Source organism: Mustela erminea, chromosome 21 (assembly GCF_009829155.1).
Source record: "Mustela erminea isolate mMusErm1 chromosome 21, mMusErm1.Pri, whole genome shotgun sequence".
Classification (NCBI taxonomy): domain Eukaryota; kingdom Metazoa; phylum Chordata; class Mammalia; order Carnivora; family Mustelidae; genus Mustela; species Mustela erminea.
The window spans coordinates 7,598,827-7,622,787 of NC_045634.1; the positions used below are offsets into that span (position 1 = coordinate 7,598,827).

General features: G+C 40.1%; 1 protein-coding gene across 1 annotated transcript in view; it reads left to right on the top strand.

Annotated features, from left to right (window-relative positions):
* LOC116581985 (coiled-coil domain-containing protein 22-like) overlaps positions 1 to 18,901 on the top strand; it is a 106,039-nt gene extending 87,138 nt beyond the window's left edge. The window contains 2 exon segments of the mRNA XM_032329329.1: positions 16,661 to 16,925; positions 16,927 to 18,901. Of these exon segments, the coding sequence (XP_032185220.1) occupies positions 16,732 to 16,925; positions 16,927 to 18,592 (1,860 nt within the window). The 5' untranslated portion in view covers positions 16,661 to 16,731 and the 3' untranslated portion in view covers positions 18,593 to 18,901.
* The last annotated feature ends 5,060 nt before the right edge of the window (positions 18,902 to 23,961 follow it).

Below are 23,961 nucleotides of genomic sequence, written 5' to 3' on the forward strand. Positions count from 1 at the left end.
AACCAATCTTTTATGTCAGAGGGTCCATCTGGGTTGAAAATTTCTACTTGTTAGCTTTCAAATTTTTCCCTTTAAGTGAACCATCTTTATGCTCCAGTAAAAATATTAAGAAAGTAAGTGAATAAAAAGAAAATGAACGAATGCATGAATAAAATGAACAGAGAGTGCTAATTAAAATGCATAAAACTAAAAGTGGTAGTGGCTAAAGAGTATAAGGCAGTAATAAGAAATGCCAGCCCTTGCAAGGACAATTTAAACTTGGCTTTGCACTGTACCCTTGAGGTCAGCCAATGAGCCTCTACCAGAAGGAATAGAGTAATTCCAGGAAAAGGTCCTCTGTTTTTCTCTCCCTACCTTCCACTCCTGGTAAAATCTTGGGTCTCAGGTTCTGCGCATGGATACTGGAAATCTTAAAGAGGCTGTTGTGAATATAGGGCAGAATTTTTCTACTTAATAGGATAAGAATCAACATATCAAACCAAAATAATTTTTGTCAGCAATCATCCCTCAATGTCCAACTGAGATAGAAAATATACTCCTAGCACCATCACTTGAAAGATATCCCAGCAAGGGAATAATGGCTGAGACTGCAAAGATTTTGAGTTAGTGTATGTTTTCTAAGATATGTTCTTGTAATTATCAAACTTATATTCATTCATTCATATAATAAATATTGAATACCAACTAAATATTCCAAGAATGAGAGAGCAGTGAACAAAAATAGCCTCTGCTCTCATACAACTTACATTTTGATGGGCAAGGATAAATAGGCAGTAGCCAAACAAAATTAGCTGATAGCGTGTCAAATGGTAAGAAGTGGTATGAAGGAATATAAACAGAATAAGGGGATATGGACTGTTAGGAGGATGAACTTAAATTGGCTGATCAGGAAGCACCTTACCAACAAGGTAACTAACATTTCTCACTTAGTGGTGTAGAGAGAAGAGAAGGGATCTTAAGGCTGCATCCATAATATTCCAACATTGGGAAGTCACGAAGCCAGGGAAGGATAAGCTGAGGAATGTGACAGTGAGTGGCCATTCAGGGAGGGAAGCCCTACATGAGCCCGGAGTCCCAAGTAACTTGACTATACATGCCTGCATGAGACTGATATGTGGTGGCATAATGACTGGGCCTGCCATGCGACTATCCCAACAGAATGTCTACGTGCTGGCAGTGCTCTACGGGTAATATTGATCTAGCTTATATTTCCTGGACATTGGCATCATGACAGCTATGTCAATTTGGACTCAAAATTTTCCAGGTTCTTCTTAGTCATACCTAAGGTATGGAATAATAATAAGGTCTTGGAATTTTGCACTTGAGAAAGGTAATTAAAGGGTTCATAATATCAGAATTTAAAGCAGAAAATAAACCATGTGTAACCAAAAAAAAACAAAACAAAACAGTGATTTCAACACAATGTAGCATCTACTGTTAACTCCTGTCTTCTTCCATTGCCCAACAAGGAGAGTGTAGGGAAATTGTTCTATTAGGACTCTCATTTGGTTTGGTCATCATTCTCCAGCCTAGATTGCTGCTTTTCTTGTATATCTTCCATTTTCCCACAAGGGCCTCTTCAAATTTACGAGGATCCAACATGCCACTCGGAGGCGTGTGGGTTTGCAGAGACCAAGTCCCTGTATGCATTCCTGCAAGGCCAGTTTCAGGGGAAGCTCTGTGAGTTGCTGGTCAAGAACTATAATTCCTTGATGAGATTTGTGGCCAGCGATTCCCAGCTGCTCACCATTTACTTCTCCTTGAAACTCCTTGAGGTCATACATGTTCTGCTTCTCTTGGAGTGGTCCTTGTGGTGGCTAGATGGGGTGTGATGGTGCAGTGACCACTCTACGGAGGAGCAAGGGAGTGAGCAAATGGGGCAGGTCACCTAGAATTATGGCAGGCCTTTTCGGAAAGTGAACCACACAGCAAGAAGGTGCAAGCTTCTTCCTAAGCACCTCTGCCTCTTTAAGAGACCTTTAAGAAAGGAGGTTAATATGAAATATTTGGGGTCTTCTGAAAAGTTCAGGCATAAGCTGTATCTAGGCTGATACGGACATTTAAAATAATCATCTATTTTTCAACATTTAGTCATTTGTGTTATACAGGCCTCACTAACTCTGTTTCTAAAGCTGCAGCTAAGTATGTTTTAATTAACTGTTAGATCCATGAAAATGTGGGGACTTGGCAAGTCTCACTCTTCCTCATTCTGTGTTCTGCAAAGATGCCAGTCACAATTATTTGATGAGACCCAGGAATGGCATCATCTCCCCTACAGGGATTTTATATATTTCCCTGAATTATGTCCAAAAGAAAACACCTTTCAAGTTGAGTGTTAGAATCTTCCCTAGATAAAAATAAATATCTGAATAAAACAATTTAAAGGATCTGTCTACTCTTTCTGTAGCAGGCTGGGAGTTCTTGTTTTAAATCTCTCCTGCCCTCACCACTCTAGTTTTATATAAGTTTTCTAAAATTTTTAAGTCCATATGATTTTTGCTTGTTAAAATGATTCTCTGTTTGGGGCTATTCACCATGTGCATTAGCTTATTAAACACTTTTTTAAAAAAATATACAGAAGATGTATGTAGAATAACCACAGAATCATAGAGCCTAAGAAATTAGTGCTCAAAATAATTTAGGAATGTTGCCAGTCTCAGAGTGTGGCAGGGGCAGGGCCTGGACAAGATCTTGGGCTTCCCATTCCACATTCCTGTCTCACCACCTGTAGCGGACACTGTAGATCCTCTATTCCATACCTCTGCCAGCATGAGGTCACTGGCAGCTGAGGGAGATAGTTCCCGGCACAGAGTAGCCTTACAGCTAGAACACATGGTCACTCTTCTCATGCTTTCTCTGAAATTATGGGAGCTTGCTTAGCTGTTCGCAGGTTAATGCCCTTAGGCACAACTCTCCACAAATTAGGAATGTATAAATATGGTGGATGAAGGCTCCTATCTCCGTGTCTTCTGGTGATATAATTCTGAGACGGGACCCGTGTGGTTTCTCAGAGGATCCTTGTAGGAATGACTCCCAGTGTCCCACAGTACCCTTGATTGACTTTGATTTTATCCCATTACCCTGCATTACCCTCTCCCTTTTCTTTTTTTCCACTGAGCTTTGTGGAATCACCTCCAAAATGACCTACCAGCTGCAACATCCTTGTAATAGGCTCTATTTCTGAGCTGAATCAAGCTAAAAGACCATCCTTGCCTAAACATAGTCTATCACCGGTGAGTCTAAGTCCAGTTTTCAGTTGGAGTCCCCGCAAATGCAAGTTCCTGGATGTAAACTCAGCTAATTTGTGTTTCATGTCCTATGGCCTTCCAAATGGAATAGCGGGTCCCTGTCTCAAGGCTTTCTTTCTCATTAGGGCATTTCCCTGCATTGACTTGGGGGAAACTACAATAGCACATCCCACTCTGGGTGGTACAGTTCTGGATTATATGAATGACTTAGAGTCTCACCAGAGGGAAATCCAGTTAATGAATATGCAAAGCCATATTCAATAGTGACGGGTAAAAGGCTCATGGAGACAGATTTTTTTTTTTTTCAACTCAAGAAGGTTCTTTTTCTTGGTACTAGAAGCATAAGAAATTTTAGGCTAAAGGTGCCTGATGTTATTTTATTTCATTGTTGATTTGCTTGTGTTTTTGTCTTGGTTCCAGTGATTGGAATAATACCTGGCATCAGAATGGTAGACCTCAGGCAGAACATCGGCTCCATTCACATGAAGACTGCCTGATGAATGAATAAGGTCTTGGTCAATATGACTGGTCAAGGTCTGAAACTAGTGGTCCTTATGAGGTTAACTCTTGTACTGTTCACCTCTTGAGCACACAAATGGTACGTTTTGCAGTGTTTATTCTCCCAGTTCACCCTATGTAATTTTTTTGACAGAGCATACAGGTGTTTTCAATTTAGGAAGGGGGCCCTGATGTGTAAAAACTTGAGCCATAGGGGTCCCTCCCTTTCTTAAGATTATTATTATTTTTTTTTAACAGAGAGATACACAGTGAGAGAAGGAGCACAAGCAGGGGGAGTGGGAGAGGGAGAAGCAGGCCTCCTGCAGAGCAGGGAGCCCCACATGGGCTTGATCCCAGGACCCAGGGACAAGGACGAAGGCAGATACCCAAGGACTAGGCCACTCAGGTGCTCCGACCCCTCACATTCATTATCAGGAGTCCTATCTAACAAGCATCCATTCTCAAACTGCTCCCCAACAGGGGGCATAATGACTCCACAGACTACTGGTTCAGTATAATAAAGTATAAACCTCTAGCGGTACAACCTGGAGGTCAGAGCCATGGACTAACTACTCTTCCAAAGTGGAGGGAAAAAAAATGTATTAGTTTTCTATTGCTATATAGCAAATTACCACAAACTTTGTGACTCAAAACATCATTTATTATCTCACAGTTTCTCTAAGTCCAGGCTTGACTTAGCTGGACTTTCTGCAGAACATCTCACATAGCTGAAGTAAAGGTGTTAGCTAGGGCTGGGGTCTCATCTTACAGTTAGGGCTTTCTTCCAACCTTATTTAGGTTGTTGGTAGAACTGGTTTCTTAGGCTGTAGGACTGAGGTCCCAGGATTTTACTGATTCTGAAGTGGGGGCTCACAGCTGAAGTGCTGTCAGCTCCCAGAGGTTGCCTACTGTTCTCTGCCATGTGGCGTTGGCCGCAACGTAACTGTTTGCTCCTTGAAGTCAGCAGTGAATGTCTCTGTTGTTTCAAATCTCTGACTAGCTCATTCTGACTTTCAGACACAGATTTACAACGCTCATGTGATTGGGTCAAACTCACCAGATCATCTCCATTTCACTAATTCAAAGTCAGTTGATTTGTGTTTTTAATTACCTATTCAAAATCCCTTCTGTCATGTAAGGTGACATAATCACTGGAGGGAAATCCCATCGTATTCACATATCCTGCCCACTCTCAAGGGGAGGGAAATATACAAGGCACACATAAGAAGAGCAGGAATCTTAAGGGGCATCCTAGAATTTGCCCACTACAGAAAAGTATAGGCTTCTACTTTTTTAAGACTTTTTTTTTTTTTTAACCAGTTTTAGGTTTACAAAATTGAAAGGGAGGTACAGATTCCTCATTATGCCCTACCCCTACACAGGCACAGCCTCCCCTGGTATCAGCAGCATTTATCAGAATAGTACATTTTTTTTTTTTAAATGAAGAATGAACCTACATCAACACATTATAATCATCCAAAGTCCACAGTTTATATGAGGGTTCATACTTATGAACTTATTTATTCTTATATACATTCTATGACTTTGGACAGGTAAAATGACATACACCTATCATTATAATGTCATAGAGAGTATTTACAAATCCTCTGTGTTCTGCCTATTCCTATCTCCTCTGCTCGCATCCTGTTGTAAAGGACTGAAGAGAGGGGATATCCTTACTCGTATCTGATCTTAGCGGGAATCTTCAAGTTTCTCACCATTAAGTATCATGTTAGCTAAAGGTTTTTATTAATGTTTTTTATGAAGTTGAGGCAGTGCTCCTTTGTTCCTAGTTTACTGAGAGTTTGTTTCTTTGTTTGTTTATCATGAATGGGTGTTGGATTTTGCCAAATGCTTTTTCTGCATTTACTGATAAAATTACGTGATTTTTCTATTGATGTGATGGATTGTATTAATTGATCATTGAATGTTGAACCCAGCCTTGCACACTTAAAATAAAACCCCCTTGATTATGGTATAAAATTCTTTCTATGCTTTTGGACTTTGCTAATGTTTTGCTAAGGAGGTTTGCATCTATGTTCATCAGAGATATTGGTATGTAGACTTTTTCCTTGTAATGTCTTTGCCTAGTTTTGGTATAAGGGTAAAGTTGTCCTTATCTAACAAGTTGGGTAGTATTCCCTTTGCTTCTATCCTCTAACAGAGATTGTAGAGGATGGCTTAATTTCTTCCTTAAATGTTTGATAGAATTCACCAGGGAAACCAGCAAGGTCTGGTGCTTTCTATTTCAGAAGAAGTTATTGATTCAATATCTTGACTATCTATAGATCTATTCAAATTATTCATTTTCCCTGTTGTGAGTTTTAGCAGATTGTGTCTTTCAAGGAATTGATACATTTCATTTATGTTTCATATTTGTGGGCATACAGTTATTCATTATATTTCTTTTTATCTCTTAATGTCCAGAGAATCTGTAATTATGTACCCTCTTTCATTTCTGATATTAATAATTTGTGTCCTTTCTCTTTTTCTCATAGTTGGCTTGGCTATTGGTGTATCAAAATATGGATCGTTTCAAAGACCAGCTTTTGGTTTCATCAATTTTCTCTGTTGATTTCCTGCTTTCAGTTTCATTGATTTCTGCTCTAATTATTCTTCTTTCTTCTGCTTATTTTGGATTTAATTTTTTTAACCTAGTTTCCTATGTGGAAACTATTAATTTTAAATTTTGTTTCTTTTCTAATTAATGGATTTAGTGCTATAAATTTCCCTCTAAGAACTGCTTTTGCAGCATACTACAAGCTTTGATTATTTATTTATTTATTTTTAAAGATTTTATTTACCTATTTGAGACAGAGAATGAGCAGGAGTTGGGGCAGAAGAGGCAAAGGGAGAGAGACAAACAGACTGAGCAGGGAGCCTGATGTGGAGCTCAATCCAGGACCCCAAGATCATGACCTGAGCCAAAGACAGATACTTAACTAACTGAACGACCCAGGTACCCCAGATAATTTATGTTTTCATTTTCATTTGGTTCAAATTATTTTAAAATTTCTCTTGAGATTTCTTCTTTGACTCATTTTATTTGGAAGTATGTTAATATCTGTCTATTTTGAGATTTTTCACCTTTCTATTACTGATTTTTTATTTTTCATCTGAGAACAGACGATATGATTTGTACTCTTTTAAATTTATTAAGGTGTCTTTTATGGCACAGTATGTGATGTATCCTGGTGAATGTTTCATACGAGCTTAAGAAAAATGTGAATTCTGCCATTGTTAGATAAAGTAGACTATAGATATCAGTTATATCCCATTGATTAATATTGTTGTTGAATTCAACAATGTCCTTATTAATTTTCTTCCTGGTAGATCTGTTTCTGAGAAAGGGGTGTTAAAGTCTCTAACTCTGATAGTGTGTCCTTGCAGTTCATCAAATTTTGCTTTGTGTAGTTTGATATCTGGCATATATGTTAATAATTGTTAGGTCTCTTGAGGAATTGACCCTTTTACCATTATGTAATGCACTTCTTTACCCCTTATAACTTTCCTTACCTTAACATTTACCCTGTCTGAAATTAATATAGCTACTCCTGCTTTCTTTTGATTAGTGTTAGCATGGTATATATTTCTCTATCCATTTACTTTTAATCTATATGTGCCTTTATGTTTGAAGTGGTTTTCCTATCAACAACATATAGTTGAGCCAAAATTTTTGATCCACCGTGACAGTCTCTGTTTCATGGCTTCTAAGCTGTCTGTTCCCGGGATCCTCCTGATCATTTTTCTCTATCAGTTTGTCCTCTAGATCATTAATTCTATCTTCTGTCTCAGTTACCCTAGCTGTTAGAGTATTTATATTAGATTGGATCTCATTGATAACATTTTTAACTTCTTCCCAGGTGGCTTTCATTTCTGTCCTAATCGATTCCATGTTGTCATTAATGTTTTTCTCCAGCCTAGCCATTGCCTGGATAATTGTTACCCTGAATTCCCTTTCTGACATACTGTTTGTGTCCATATCCATTAGCTCTGATGGAGAGGGAACAGTCTCTGAGTTTTTCCTCTGCTGGGTGTTCCTCTTTGTAGTCATTTTGGTGAGAGGTGGTAGAGGGGATGTGTAGCTGAATATATCAACTGTGATCCAAACAAGGGGCACCCTGGAATGCTTCTGAGCAATCAGAAGTCACCACAAAAATAAAGAAAAAAGAGAAAAAGAGGGAGAGAAAGAGAGAGACAGAAGCTTATGCACAACAAAGGAAATAGTCAACAAAACAAAGAGGCAACGGAATGGGAGAAGATATTCACAATGACATGACAGATAAAGGGCTGATACCCAAGATCTATAAAGAACTCTTCAAACTCAACACACACAAAACAGATAATCATGTCAAAAAATGGGCAAAAGACATGAATAGACACTTCTCCAAAGAAGACACACAAATGGCTAACAGACACATGAAAAAATGTTCATCATCATTAGCCATCAGGGACATTCAAATCAAAACCACATTGAGATATCACCTTACACCAGTTAGAATGGCCAAAATTAACAACACAAGTGTTGGAGAGGATGTGGAAAAAGGGGAACCCTCCTACACTGTTGGTGGGAATGCAAGTTGGTGCAGCCACTTTGGAAAACAATGTGGAGATTCCTTCAGAAATTAGAAATAGAGCTACCCTATGACCCTGCAATTGCACTACTGGGTATTAACCCCAAAGATACAGATGTTGTGAAATGAAGGGCCATCTGTACCCCAATGTTCATAGCAGCAATGTTCAGTCACCAAACTGTGGAAAGAACCAAGATGCCCTCAATGGATGAATGGATAAAGAAGATATGGTCCATATATATGGACCATATATATGGAGTATTATGCCTTCATCAGAAAAGATGAATACCCAACTTTTGTACCAACATGGACGGGACTAGAGGAGATTATGCTGAGTGAAATAAGTCAAGCAGAGAGAGCCAATTATCATATAGTTTCACTTACTTGTGGAGCATAAAGAATAACACGGAAGACACTGAGAAATGGAGAGGAGAAGTGAGTGGGGGAAATTGGAGGGAGAGATAAACCATGAGAGACTGTGGACTCTGAGAAACAAACTGAGGGTTTTGGAGGGGAGGGTGATGAGGGGTTGGGTGAGCCTGGTGGTGGGTATTATGGAGGGTACATATTGCATGGAGCACAGGGTATAGTGCATAAACAATGAATTTTGGAACACTGAAAAAAAATAAAATGTAAAAAAGAATAAGAAATATGAATATTTTTATTTTACTTTCACATTCTCCTTCTTCAACACTTAATGTAAACCTGGGTTTCTGACCTATATTAGTTTCCCTCTTTTTAAAAAACTTCTTTTAACATTGTTTGTAAGGCAGGTGTACTGGCAACAAATTCTCTCAGGTTTTGTTTGTCTGGGAAAGTCTTTATTTATCCCTCATTTTTAAAGAATAATACTAATTACAGTTCAGGTTTTCCTACCCTGGCATTGGTTCCCATGGTCATTTCACTGGCAAATCTCTGCTTTAGGAAGCTGTGATTCCCTGTATTCACCTTTCTCTCTAATTTTGAGGACAGTAGTTTGCTCTGTGTCCTCCCTTTTCTTAATGATCAAGAACAGTTGTTGGTTTTTTGAGATAGCTTCTTTTTTGTTAGTATGGAGTGGTGATTTCCGAGCTCCTTATAGGTAGAAACAAAAACCAGAAGTCTTTTTATTCCTTCTCAAAGCATCATTTTCTTATTAAAGTGAAGAAAAAAAATTTTTCAATGTGAGTTGAACTTCTCTACTCTGCTCTATAAGGAGTATGTAACCACTCAGCAGGGAGACAGGCGTTAGAAGCTTAGAACGACGAGGTCAAGTGCAGTTCACTTGCTCCCTGACTGAGATTCTATGCCGCTGTGACCCTCTGAAGGCTCAGGAGCCTTTTCTCCTATAGTACTGCTCAGATGTTCAGCATGAGCTAATGAGAAGAAAGGCACGGAGAACATGAAGCGGCTTTTGATTCCTTCCATCTGTACAGGGATTTGCCAACTTGGATCCTTCTCTCAAGGTTATAAAATAAATTCTAGGTGATCATTTTCTGTGTTAAAGTTTCAAGTCTATTTGTTCTGGGAATCTACCTCATTCATGGCCTCCCTCTCTTATTTTGCCTGAATTTTTGTAGAGAAATTATAGCATCAGGAAGTCCTGAACACTTGAGGAGACATCAAGCTGTCAGAGTCATGAGAAGCTCTAGAAAGCTTATCTGGAGTCTCTTGATGAAGGTAGCGTTGAGAGAATTACAAGAGGGTAGTTGGACTGGGAAATTACTTAACCTTCTGACATTATCTTTATGCCTTTCAAAAGAGCTGGCGAATTCACCTAGTATTTGTTCAGCTGATCTGTCCTGTCCAAAAATCACCATCTTCTCCACTTAGAGACAAAAGGCATCTCCCTTTATAGCTTTTCCTGACAATTTCCTGTCAGACATTTGCAAAGTTAGTCAGACACGCAGACAGGAGCCTTTGACAGAACAAGGGTGACATTTCAAAGAAAGAACGATGATAGGTTGCCTAACAGCACACTCCAGAAATAAGCGCCTTTGAAAGGTACAGTGGAAGTTTCCGAGCACCAGACTGGTATTTCACCATGTAGCGCTATCCATTGAGTCCTTTCAAGTAGCTCAACATGAGTTAAATTATGTAGAAGTTCCAAATGCCAAATCACAGAAAGGTGAATTTAAAATTTCTATTTTACAGCTCTGAATTAGTGTGGACACTTCCCATCAAGAAGGACATTTGTTTCACTTGAGTCCTTGGCACAAATATTGCTCTTTTATGAACAAATTGCAGCTAGAAAAATGATACTCCCCACAAGTAGAAGGAAGGTATTGCTTTTACATTCTCAATAACTAAATGAATATGTATTTTTGATAGCTGCTTTAGAAATGTCTTCCTTGCAGAGTGTTAGAAACTATAGTTACCACTATTTGAAAGTAGGCCCTAAGTACTGAGAAATAGCTTGCCCTTTCCATAATATAGAATTTAACAGGAAGGTAAGATGCTGTTAGTAGCTAGATTGCCAACTTCGGAGGTATGCAATAGCATGATTGAATCCAGTGAGAGCAGAGACAGCTCTTTGGGCTGTTTTCTTCACACTAGTATAGAGTTTAATTCTCATAGATGGGCTCCCACATGATGTTGGCATATCCGTTCTGAAGGGATTTGGTTGCAGGAGCATTGCAATACTACTTCCTGCCTGACTTGAATGCGCACGCACGTGCGCGCGCGCGCACACACACACACACACACACACACACACACAGTGAGCAGATCTTACCTTCATTTCCTCTCAATGAAGAGTCAGAAATTTGGGGTTTAATTCCAGGTTGAATCAAATACATAATCTTTAGAAAATTTTCAACTTCCCTGGGATTCAATTCTTTAGCCAGAAAAATAGAGAAAAGTCAATCAATCCACCCCTCTCATCATGTAACTTGTACTGCGATATCTGCCTTTCCCAAAGATTAAACTAAAGGGGTGATTAATTGCCAAAAACCCTGCAAGATCAGGTCCCATGTTATTCTTACTACACATATCTCCACCTACACTCTCCCTTACTTCTTCTGTTCCAAACACAGATGCCTTCTTGCTATTTCAAATATGCCTCATACATTCTCCCTACCAGGATTTTGTTCTCACTGTTCCTGGCATGCTCAGGTCCCAACCATTCATTCTCCAAGGGCCCCTGCCCTTCAGCCTACTTGAAATCTCAGCGCTCTCTTTCCCTAGCACTCCCCTCTGCATTCCTTGCTTACACATCTGACATACCATATATTACACATTTTGCTTATTTCCCTATACACACACATACACACACACACACAAATATGAAAAAAATCACAAAGATTTTTCTTTCATTATTCACAATTTTATTTATTGACACACAGCAGATGTTCCATAAATATTTTTAATGAACATACAGTAAGCATTTTTATGGATTTTAGAGATTCCTTACTTAATTCTTACTCTACCAGGAAAAGATAATTTTAATCCCCATTTTATGGATGACGAAAATGAGATTTAAAAGCATTCAGGACATGTAGAGACTAAGGCCCCACAGTTGGCATGTGGTCAGTTAGGACATACTCTTGAGTCCCTTGTGATTTCAGATCCGTTTTCTTTTTGTTACACTATCCTGCCTCTTTCTACCTCAAGAGACTGCTGTGAGAATTTAGTTTAAAATTATTCGAAGTCTTTAAAAACTGCCATGTCCCATTTTCAAGAAAAGCATGCTAAACACTTCATTTGTATCTGTTTTTTGATGAGAACACAAGCCAGTGCTCTTTTTTAGAATCCATTTTTTCCTCCACATTAGTTTTTGACAAGCATGAGCTCAAATGTACTCCTCATGTCCACTGAATGATTTGGAGCAAGCCTAAAGTGCTATGGAATGAGAGAAGGGAAAAGTCTATGGTGGATGGGAAGAGAAGATGAGGAGCCATATGATAATAAAAGTTCTGTCTTCTCCTTCTTTTTTTTTTTTTTCCTTCAAAAAGTATCAGTTACCATCCTCAGTAGCTGCCATCATCTTAGTTCATCAGATAAGCTTCTGCTTATCTCTGGCAGAGCCTCAGTGAAGGTAAGCATACACCATGTTCCACAACATTGCCTGTGGGAGAAGCCAGATCCCCCCTCCCCCAACACACACGCCTGTCCCTTAGCCTTAGTGCCTGAATTTGTTACTTTTGTCAGCTTGTGCCCTCCTCACAATTCTGTCTCATGTCAACACCAGCTGAAACTCTGGGGAAATGCCTGTTACTTCTTGAGTGGAAAATACAGAAATATTCAACAGTCAATCATTCTGTCTATGGAGTATTCACTAATTATCTGTGGGATAAGGATGAGGGCCAGACACCATGCCAGTCACCAGGAGCTGCAAGTAAAATAGCACACCTTACTGATCAGGAGCAGAATATATTTGGAATCTCCACACGGTTTTTCAACGTGGCTGCACCAACTTGCATTCCCACCAACAGTGTAAGAGAGTTCCCCTTTCTCCACATCCTCTCCAACACTTGTTGTTTACTGTCTTGTTAATTTTGGCCATTCTAACTGGTGTAAGGTGGTATCTCAATGTGGTTTTGAGTTAAATATCCCTGATGGCTAATGATGATGAATGAGTATGTCTGTTAGCCATTGCATGTCTTCATGGGAGAAGTGTCTGTTCATGTCACAACGATTTATCTTCTCACGTGAGAGGTGTTTTAATAGAGGGCAACTAAGTTGGACAGTGCTCTTCCAGCTTCTGTTTATGTGCAGTCTGCCTATGTTTCTAGCTCATGCCAACCTTGAACAAAGAATTTTTCACCTCTTCTTTGGTTTTCCCCAAGGAAATTCACTGAAACATCTGAATAAGAAATGTTGACTTTATCAGGGATTTCACAGAGGAAGTGAATGAAAGGTCTCCATTATGTAGTATTCTGCTGACCATGCAAAGACCCAGAGTAGTCAATACTGTTTCCAGTCTCTTTGACCCTACCACTTCTGATGGGGTGGGGGTTCTCTCTCATATAGACCCAAGTCCCAAACATTGCTGACTCAAGTCTAGATGTTCAATAATACTTATGGAGATTATTATTATTTTTTTTTTTACTGTGGCAAATTACTGGGTAAATTATTATTTTCGATTGTGGTAAATATACATAACATATAACTTACTATCATAACCACTTTGAGGTGTACCATTCAGTGGTACTAAGTACATTCATGCTGTTGTACACTCATCACCACCATGGATCTCCAGAACTCTTTTCATTTTACAAAACTGAACTCTGCACCTATCAAGCAATAACTCCTAATAATGCCTCCTACTCCGAAACCCTAGCAACCACTACTATCTTTTCTTTCTTCTTTCTTTTTTAATCTTCCCTTTTCCTCCACACCCCAGCCACAGAAAACCACTGCTCTAATCTGTGTTGCTGTGAATTCAGCTTTGTTTAATTCCACATATATAAGTAAGATGCAATATTTGTCTTTCAGCGTCTGGTTTACTTCGCTTTGTATAATGTCCTCCAGGTTCATCTAGGTTGTCACAAATGTTAAGATTTTATTCATCTATCAATGGATACTTAGGTTGTTTCCATATATTGGCTATTGTGAATAATGGTACAATAAACATGGGAGTGAAAATATCTCTTCAAGGTAGTGATTTCCTTTCCTTTGGATAATTATCTAGAAGTTGGATTGTTGAATCATTGGTAGTTCTATGTTTAATCTTTTGTGAAGCTACATACTGTTTTCCATAATGGTTGATACAATTTATGATTGAGTAAATGAATGAATGAAAAAGTGATTAAAATATGAAAGTAATGGTTTAAGCAAATCAGCTTTTCTAGATTTCTTTAACTATGACTCATCAAGAAGACATCAAAAAGCTATAAGTAAAGCATTTTTAAATTATTGAAGGAATCCTATACTGAATTATTGAAAATTGAAAAACGAAGAATACTTTTGTAAAAAATCAATAACTAATTAACAGAGTTGGGACACCTTAATCACCTTTTGTAAATTTGGATTTTCTTGTATTGGGTTTATTCAAAGTTAAATTAATATGCATATAATTCATGGTCTCACACCTCTCTTTTTATTTTTTTAGTTTGGAAATTCAGGTTTACAAAGCAAGACCATATTTCCCTGTAAACCTCCAGAAAGTGAAAGCTGCCAATATCTAACTGAAATATTCAGGGGGAAAAAAGCCAAAATGTCACATGGGTGAGAAATAACTTTCAATGTCCTATCAAAGGAACTCTTCAAGTTATGTATTGATCCCAACAGAAGGAAAATATGCCTAGAAATTTAATTTGACATTTATAATCAATAGCACTCAGATGTCACTGGAGTAGAGAGGGTAGAAAAAAGATGACTTTAAAATTAGTCTTGAATTTATAATTACAATAATGAATAAAAGTAAATTTATTGAATTAGCATTTCCAGAGTCTAGAGAAAAATCAGTGTGCCGAAGCATATTGCTGAAGAAACGGAGAGGCAGGATTTGGGTTTTTCACTTCGGTAACTCATCTATGCCTTCTTTCTATTCCATCATTTGGGTCTTCCTGTTTCACTTTTTTGAGGTTTGAGGTGTGCCTACAAACTAGTGCACACTAAGCTAGTGCAAAGATTGGGCCATTAAAGAACGTCTATAAGCATGAAACTTTTCCTTTATTCACTATCTTATTATTATCCAAAAGTCCTAGAGAGAATGCACTTTACGCTCTGGTGGAGGAATGCTTTGGTGGAAAAAGTAAAAGCTTTGCACTTAGTAGGTGCTTACAGATCTATACCGAATCAGCCAGGAGTCACTGGCATCAGTAGTGTGTACATAAAAAGGCAATCCATATAGTCACAGGAAACACAAACTGGAAATAACAAATAGAATTCTATTCTTAAAACAGGAAGGCTGTGATTGCACAGTTTATACTGTAATTATAAGTCCTTTGAGGCTTCTTCCTGAACGTGGTGAATTCTTCCTTTTCTTCTTGGCACTTTCTCTTCTATTTCTACACCACTCCCTTAATGACTTCTCTGGTCTCAGAGCACTAAGTGCCATCCCTTTGCTAATGTGCAAAGTTACATCTCTGGCCATGAACTCTGTCTTTAACTATAACCATTTCTTTCCTCCTGGCTACCCAATGCATATATTTTGATGTTTAATAGGCACCTCATACTTGACATGCCTCAAATCAAAGTCTGTGATTTCCCCTTCTCCAAAGATGCTCCTCTCCTAGTCTTTATTTCTGCAAATGGAAGCGTCCTCCTTAAGAAGGAATCATCTTTTGACTCCTCTATTTTGTCACAAATCATATGCAATCTACAGTGAATCCTTGTCATCAAAGTATATACATTTGAATCTAGCCAATTCTAACCCTGGTCACCTGCCTGAAACCATCATCTTTCACTTGGATTTTTGCACTGGCTATCTAACTGGTCTTCCTGCTTAAGAGATGACCCTCTCCTGTAGTCTATTCTTCACACAGTAAGAAGAATTGTCCTTTCAGACCACACCTTTCTCCACTCTGACCTCTGTGGTGTCCCCCAACTCATTCAGAGTAAAAGCCAGCTTCATACAGTGGCTCCCCTGCTACTTTACTCATCTCACCTCCTTCAACTCTCCCTCCTTTCCTTCCATTTTGGTCATCCTAATCTTCTGGATGTTTCTCGAATATGCCAAGCATTATGTTAAGAGATGTTTGATTGTGCTGTTGCCCCGCCAGTGATGCTCTCCCCGTAGATGATGATTTGGCTTTGTTTCTCAGTTCCTTCAGCTTTTTGCTCACATGTCACTTAATCAGTAACGCCTAGCCTGACAACCCTATACGAAATGGCAGTTGCCCTCTCCTCACCCACGCCTGCTGACTCTGCATTCCCATCCTCATTCTTTGCTGCTTCTCCATGGTTTTGATCACAATCTGGTCTACTCCTCATTGTTTTATTTACTACGATTATCTTTCCACGAGGAAGAAAACATTGCTATTGCTTATTTTTGTAGCTGTATTATCAGTGTGTCAGACAATGCTTCAGTAAACATTTTGGGTGAATTAAGCGGATTCTAGTTATCATTCATTCTAAAGGGAAGCTGTATTTGCCACTTGGAGGAGTCTAGATCTCTAGATTACTCAGCAATGTCTTACACATGATTTCAATACTACAGGACAGTTATGCTCTGGGTTCCACCTTTGGGTTTGCATTTGCTAATGTGGTATGAAAGAATTAAACATAGTTTTGCAGTTGTTCTACGACAGGCTATTAAAGGATTATTGAGTGAGATAACTTGCGTTTGTATACGGATAATTTGTTTCCTCGAATTCTCAGTGCTCTCTTTTAGCCAAAGTGGTTTGAGTTTGGTAAAATGACACTAGATCTTAGATATTCTAGGAAATATATCCTCACCTAAAAAATGTTTTTCAGGTTTCAACAGCTGTACCTCTCTTGCTCGGCCCTGCTCTGAACCCAGCTCCAGACCTGAACCAAGCTCCAGCATGGAGGAGGCAGACCAAATCCTCATCCATTCCCTGCGCCAGGCCGGCACAGCAGTTCCTCCAGATGTGCAGACCCTGCGAGCCTTTACCCCTGAGTTGGCTGTAGAAACTGTAGTCTGCTGCCTGCGTGTGATCGACCCTGCCATAGGCTCTGGCCTCAGCCCCCTGCTGCCTCTGGCCATGTCCGACCGCTTCCACCTGCAAGGACCTGGGCTATTCCTTGGAGCTTGACTATCAGAACTTCCTCTATCCCAGTGAGCCTGATCTCCGGGACCTGCTTTTCTTCTTGGCTGAGCGTCTGCCCTCTGATGCCTCTGAGGATGCCGATCAGCCTGCTAGTGACTCAGCTATTCTTCTCCAGGCCACTGGGGGCCAAATCCGGGACCAGCTGGCCCTTCCCTGGGTCCCACCCCTCTTTCGCACTCCCAAGCTACAGCACCTCCAGGGTTCAGCCTCCCAGAGGCCTTTCTACACCACCAGTCTTGTCATGCCTGAGTTGAGTTCCAGCGGGGAACTCTGGGAGTTCCAGGCGAGTCCTCTGGTGCTACCAGTCCCCACCCAGGTGCCCCAGCCTGCAGGGAGGGTGGCCTCACTCCTCGAATGCCATGCCATCCAGCTTTGCCAGCACATGGGTGGGAATCGCCTTGGGGATGAGGACTGGGTCCACCGGGCAAGCTGCCATCCCACCCAGGAAGATCCATGGGCTCAGAGGCAATGGCTACAGAAGTACCTGGCTGAGCATCTCTGCCAGACCTGGGGCCGACTAGGGGCTCCCCCACAAACCGGAGACCTGGGAGAGCTGCTGCAGGCCTGGGGTGCTGGGGCCAGGACTGGTGCTTCCAAGGCCTCCAACTTCACACACTCAGAGAAGTTCACCTTTCATCTGGAGCCTGAGATACAGGCAGCCCAGGTGTCTGATGTGTCTGCCACCTCCCAGTGGCCTGAACAGGACACGAAGGCAGCTCAAGAGCAGGAGCTGGAGTTTCTCCGGGAGCAGCTAGAGGGAGTGAACCACAGCATTGAAGAGGTTGAAACCAACATGAAGACCCTGGAAATCAGCTTCATGCAGGTGGAAACCGAGCGTTACCAGAATGAGCTCAGCACTGCGGAGTGTGAGCAGGCACTGCACTTGAAGAGCCGGGCAGTGGAGCTGCTGCCTGGCGGGGCTGCCAACCTTGCCAAGCTGCAGCTCATGGTGGAGAGTACTGTCCAGCGGGTCTTCCACTTGGTGGGACAGTGGGAAAAGCACCGGGTCCCGCTCCTGGCTGAGTACCGCCACCTCCGAAAGCTCCAGGATTGCAGAGAGTTGGAATCTTCTCGACGGCTGGCAGAGATCCAGGAGCTGCACCAGAGTGTTCGAGCAGCTGCCAGAGAGGCCCAAAGGAAGGAGGAAGCCTATAAGCAGCTGGTGTCAGAACTGGAGAACCTGCCTAGAGATGTGTCCCGGCTTGCCTATACCCAGAGCATCCTGGAGATGGTGGGCAACATCCGGAAGCAGAAGGAAGAGATCACTAAGATTTTGTCAGACACAAAGGAGCTTCAGAAGGAAATCAGCTCCCTGTCTGGGAAGCTGGATCGGACATTTACAGTGACTGATGAGCTTGTGTTCAAGGATGCCAAGAAGGATGATGCCGTTCGGAAGGCATACAAGTATCTAGCTGCCTTGCATGAGAACTGCAGCCAGCTCATCCAGACCGCTGAGGATACAGGCACAATCATGTGCGAAGCTGGAGATCTTGAAGAGCAGATAGAGACAGAGATGGGGAAGAAGACCCTCAGCAACCTGGAGAAGATCCGCGAGGACTACCAAGCCCTTCGCCAGGAGAATGCTGGCCTTTTGGGGTGGATCCCAGAGGTCTGAGGAGGCCCCCGCACCACTCTGCTCCTGTCCTTGGGCAGGGAGTTGGGACACTGGGGGCGATGGCCAAGTGCATGCCCTAGCTGTTCCCTCTTATTGGCTACACAGCTCCTCCTATAGCCTTGGCCCCAGACCTCTGCCCACCTGACCCCAACCCTTATCTGGGGTGATTGTCCAGATTGTTGGAACTTGGCTGCGGTTTATTGGAGAGGTTACTGAGGTTGTGGCCTTGGATTCCAAATAAATGAAGGGCTCTGTATGCGGTCAAAAAAATGCTTTTCAGAGGTGCCCATGTGGCTCAGTCAGTTAAGCATTCAACACTTAATCTCAGCTCAGGTCTTGATCTCAGAGTTGTGAGTTCAAGGCCCTGGTTGAGCTTCATGCTGGGCTTGGAGCCCACTTTAAAAAAACATGTTTTTCAGGCAGGTCTGTTGACATTGTTGGGAAAGTACCAGTAATAACTAGTAGCTATGCTTGGTATTTGCTTCCAGGAAAGTAGTAAGAGTAACAATCTGTGATGTCCTCTTGAGTTTAGCACTATACCCAGCACCATGCTAACTCTGTTACTGACAGATAGGTTTAGATGAGGTGACATCTGTCCCTTCTGGTCATATGCCACTTTGGTTCTGCTCCATCCAAACCACTAAAGGGATTGTGGACAGTATTATTTCAGGTCTTCTTCAATGATGAATGAAAACATATAGAGACACATATATGAGGGACACAACCTTTGGCACATATGGAATGAATTTGGGGACAGATTTAACACATCAGTCCCACTAAGAATAAGTTATTTCAACATATAAATTATTTTTTAGTTCCAAAATAAATATTTTTTAGTTCCAGACCAAAGGAGTATTCTTTGACAAGGAAAGTATAGAATGGGAGTCAGATTATTTTGAAGGAACACTACATTAGAATCATAGAATCTTGTCCCTTACCTGGATGGCTTTATGGTTGGATGTTTTCCTATGTTTGCGTCAGTCAGAGCCCTCATTAGCACTCTGTTCCAGGTATAATGGACCAAGAAGATGTAAACATGTTCCATACCTCCTTACTGACATTACTGAAATTTTTTTATACTTCTAAATGTAATTCAAATCCTGCCTTTTTCATAAAGCTTTCTCTATTACCCCTAAATTAACATTAATCCTTTGCCCCTTTGGACATTCATAACCCCCCTCCCCCCCACACATACACTTTCATATCTATAAACTCATATCTGAATTTGCAAGACTCTGGACATTGGGGACTACTCATTCTTTCCATTTCCCACTCTGTAGGTAAGTCAAGTCCCTGGTGTCTTTAAACAATGACTATCAGTCTCTGCTTTAATCCCTTCTATCGCTGGTCCTACTGGCCTGCTCTTTTGGTGTGGATTTGGCTCTCCACTGACAACAGCCAGGACCAGGCAAAATTTTCCTTATCCAGTATTTGAGCTGTATGAAGCAGGCTTTTGTTCGGGATGATTTGTTAAAAGGAAAACAAAACAAAACAAAACAAAACCCGGCCTAACAATAATACAGTGATGGCCCACAAAAGAATTTTTTCATAGAAAATTGAGGGAGAATATGTACTATAATTACCAGGACCTCCAGGAAAGAACTCGGTGGTAGAGATGGTGTTTCAAGCGATTAAGGGATTTTTTGAAAGTCATCTTTTCTTTTTCAGGATTTGGAACAGCTTAACTGCCATAAACAGGTTTTCTGGAGAAGTTTCTTGGGAAATGGCTACTGGGGTTTAAATCCTAAATGCTATCTTTTAGGTGGATGCCCTTGTTCTGTGTTTCCGTTGACCTGGGACACATGTTCTTCTAACATATACTGCACTTTGTTGTAATTATTGTTCAATGTGTATCTTCAATGCCAGACTGTGAATCTGGAGAGCCTAGTAATCAAGGTTGTCTTGTCAATCACTCAATTCCCAGGGCCAGCAATTACTTGCAGAGTGGATAAATGGCTGTGTGTGTTAACAGTGTGAAGTGGGTTAGCCAATACTTTGGGAATTGGTGTATGTGGGTGTTTTTTTGTTTATTTTGTTTTGTTTTGTTTTGTTTTTAATGGCTGACCACCAAGATACATGCCCCAGAGTAAAATTTATCAGAATTAGTTTCCCTTCTTCTATACAAGGTGGACATTTAAAACAGTACAATTTAAAAACTTGTTTTAGGGAACGCCTGGGTGGCTCAGTTGGTTGGATGACTGCTTTCGGCTCAGGTCATGATCCCAGAGTCCCGGGATTGAGTCCCGCATCGGGCTCCCAGCTCCATGGGGAGTCTGCTTCTGCCTCTGACCTTCTCCTCGCTCATGCTCTCTCTCACTGCCTCTCTCTCAAATAAATAAATAAAATTAAAAAAATAAATAAAAAAGTAAAAACTTGTTTTATGACAACGATGGATGTATTACAGTGGACAAAATAGTTTATCTGAAATGCTATCCAGAACTAAAATTATAGAGAATTGAAGCTTGGAAATAAGTTGCAGTGAGCATTGTACAGGGGGAAATTATGTATACAATTAGACATTAATTGCTTTCTTATTATCACTCTCTTAAAAACGAAATAGGGGATACAAAAATATATGTATAATGCTGGTGTAAGTCATGGGCTTGGAAAGCTCAACAGTGCAACAGAATAATGTAGTAAATGATCGATTGATAGATTGAATTGCTTGGAATAACCGCAAATAGGTAGGTGCTGATGGAGTAAACACCTGGAATTATTGCTTACCGTGGTGTGAATTGATTAAACAATTCACAATTCAATTGATTAAACAAATATTGATTGAATACTCATTAGGATAGCCATAGTAACAAATGATTTACATCCATTAATTGATTTGATCTTCTCAGACATCTAATTAAGTATTTTTATTTTTCATTTCACAAATGAAGAAATTAAAGGTCAATTATGTTGAGTATTTTTTGAGAGATTACATAGTCAATAATTGGCAGAACTGGAGTTTCTATTCAGCTAGAATTTTTCAAAAAATCTAAGTGGTTTTAATCATATCATGATGGAAATAGAAGAAAGAAGAACCAAACTTTGTACAAAGACCAAAAAGAAGGACATGTCTGAGTAACAGAAAGATGATTTGGGGTAGCAAATACTAATGGGAAAGGGTGGCAATGGTTATTGAGGTATGCAAAGGAAGTTGGAGACATAGCGGAAAGATATATGTGAGATACATTGGCTTATAAGCAGGGAAGGAGTTCCCTTTGAATTGTTCTGTAGATGATTCTGGCTGCAATGTAGCTATCAGGAGACCAGTGAGGAAGTGAGAGATGATGAAACAGCCAGTGGTGGATAAGCCCATCAAACTCACCTCATCCAGATGAAGACAGAGAGAATACACCAGTGACTTACGGGATTCCTCCAGAAGAATCATGGATCTTGATAAACCATGTGCGATTTTAAGGTCTTTCTCAATTTAAAGATTATAACTTTGAGGAGACATATTAAGAGGAATTGAATAATTTTGGATACAAATCAGTTTGAAAAATAAGTGTTTTACAAACCATAATTAATATGCTAACAGCAAGGAAAAGAATGTTTTATGAATCACCTGACCTGAGGGGCATCTGTGTGGCTCAGTTGGTTAAGTGGCTGCCTCTTGATTTCAGCTCAGGTCATGATCTCAGGATCCTGGGATCCTGTGCCACAGTAGGCTCCATGTTTAGTGGGGAGCCTGCTTCTGGATTCTCTCTCCCTTTGCCCCTCCCCCTGCTAATGTGCTCTCTCTCTCTCTCTCTCAAATAAATAATCTTTAAAAAAAAAAAATCACCTTATCTGAGGTGCCTGGATGACTCTGTTGGTTAGGCTCCAGCTCTTGGTTTCATGATCTCAAGATTTTGAGATCAAGCCCTGCATTGGGCTCTGAGCTGAGCACGGATCCTGCTTGGGATTCTCTCCCTCTGCTACTCCCCTCTGCTTACTTATTTCATTCTCTTTATCTCTCTGTATCTTAAAAAAAAAAAAAAAAAGAAAAAAAAGAAAGAAAGAAAAAAGAAAAGGGAAGAAGAAAAAAAGAATCACCTGAACAATATAAGTCAAAATTTTTGTTATACAGAGTATACAGGACAAATTAAAATTTTCCTTCCTTCTTTCCTACTCCCACCACAAAAGTAAGCAAAAGTGATGACTTCTGTTTTTCATCTTCTAGTTCCTTTTCTACGCAATTCTATGCAATATATATATATATATATATATATATATATATATTTAACTTTTAGCAATTGCAAAGCATCCCATAGGAAATATATATTATAACTCCGTTAACCTTTTCTTTTTTTTGAAGGATAATTAGGTTATTTCCATTGTCTTGCTGTTACAAATAATGCTGCAATAAATATTATTGTGCCCTCATCTTTGTGTTCATGTATTGATAAATGCATACAGAGACATTTTCTGATGAATTCCCACATGCATATTTCTTGGATAAAAAGGTATGTATACTTTAAATTTTGACAGATATAGACCAGTTACCTTCCCAGTTGACTTCAACTATTCATGTACCTAACCAGTATATGAAAATGCCTCTATCTTCCTTCTTTTCAATTTACCTTTTCATTGTCTTTTAAAATGTGAACATGACAGAGCATAGCAAATAAGTTGGGAATTAAAAAGTCGTAGATGGCAAACATAGCACTGACTGTGTGTTCTACCCCTAGTCCAGCCTCCTGCCTTCTCTGATAGAGACAATTGAATTTAAATTTTGTGTTTCTTATTTCCTTGTCCTTCAATTCCCTGGTCTTTAATATTTTTTTATTTTAATTTTTATTTTTTAAAGATTTTATTTTATTTATTTGAGAGAGAGCAAGAATTGAGCATGAGCAGGGGAGAGAGGGAGAAGCAGGCTCCTAACTGAGCAGGGAGCCCAACATGGGGCTCCATCCCAGGACCCTGGGATCATGACCTGAGCCAAAGGCAGATGCTTAACCAACAGATGCTCCTGTGCCCCAGGTGCCCCATTCCTGGTCTTTTTAAACTAATAGAGGGTGCCGCCTAATAGAGGGTGCTGCCTAATAAGGGTACTGTCTGTTTTTGAATATAAGAAAACAGTGTCATACCACCTAGCCTGTACCAAGTATCAACTGACAGGAATGATGAAAGAAAGACATAGCTGTTACTGGGAATTTTAACACCTCTTTCAGAAATTAGGAAATTAAAGAGGCAGAAAAAGCAGCAATTTTGAACATTAAGAAATATTAATAATAATCTACACTCAATGGAGAGAAACAGTATTTTTTTAAGCACACACATTGACCCCTCCCCCACAAAAAGTTGGTCTTGTACTAGGACACAAAGATAGTTCCAATAAATTTCAAAGAATGTTCTTGTAAAATCCAATGCATTTGGAAATAAAATAATTACTA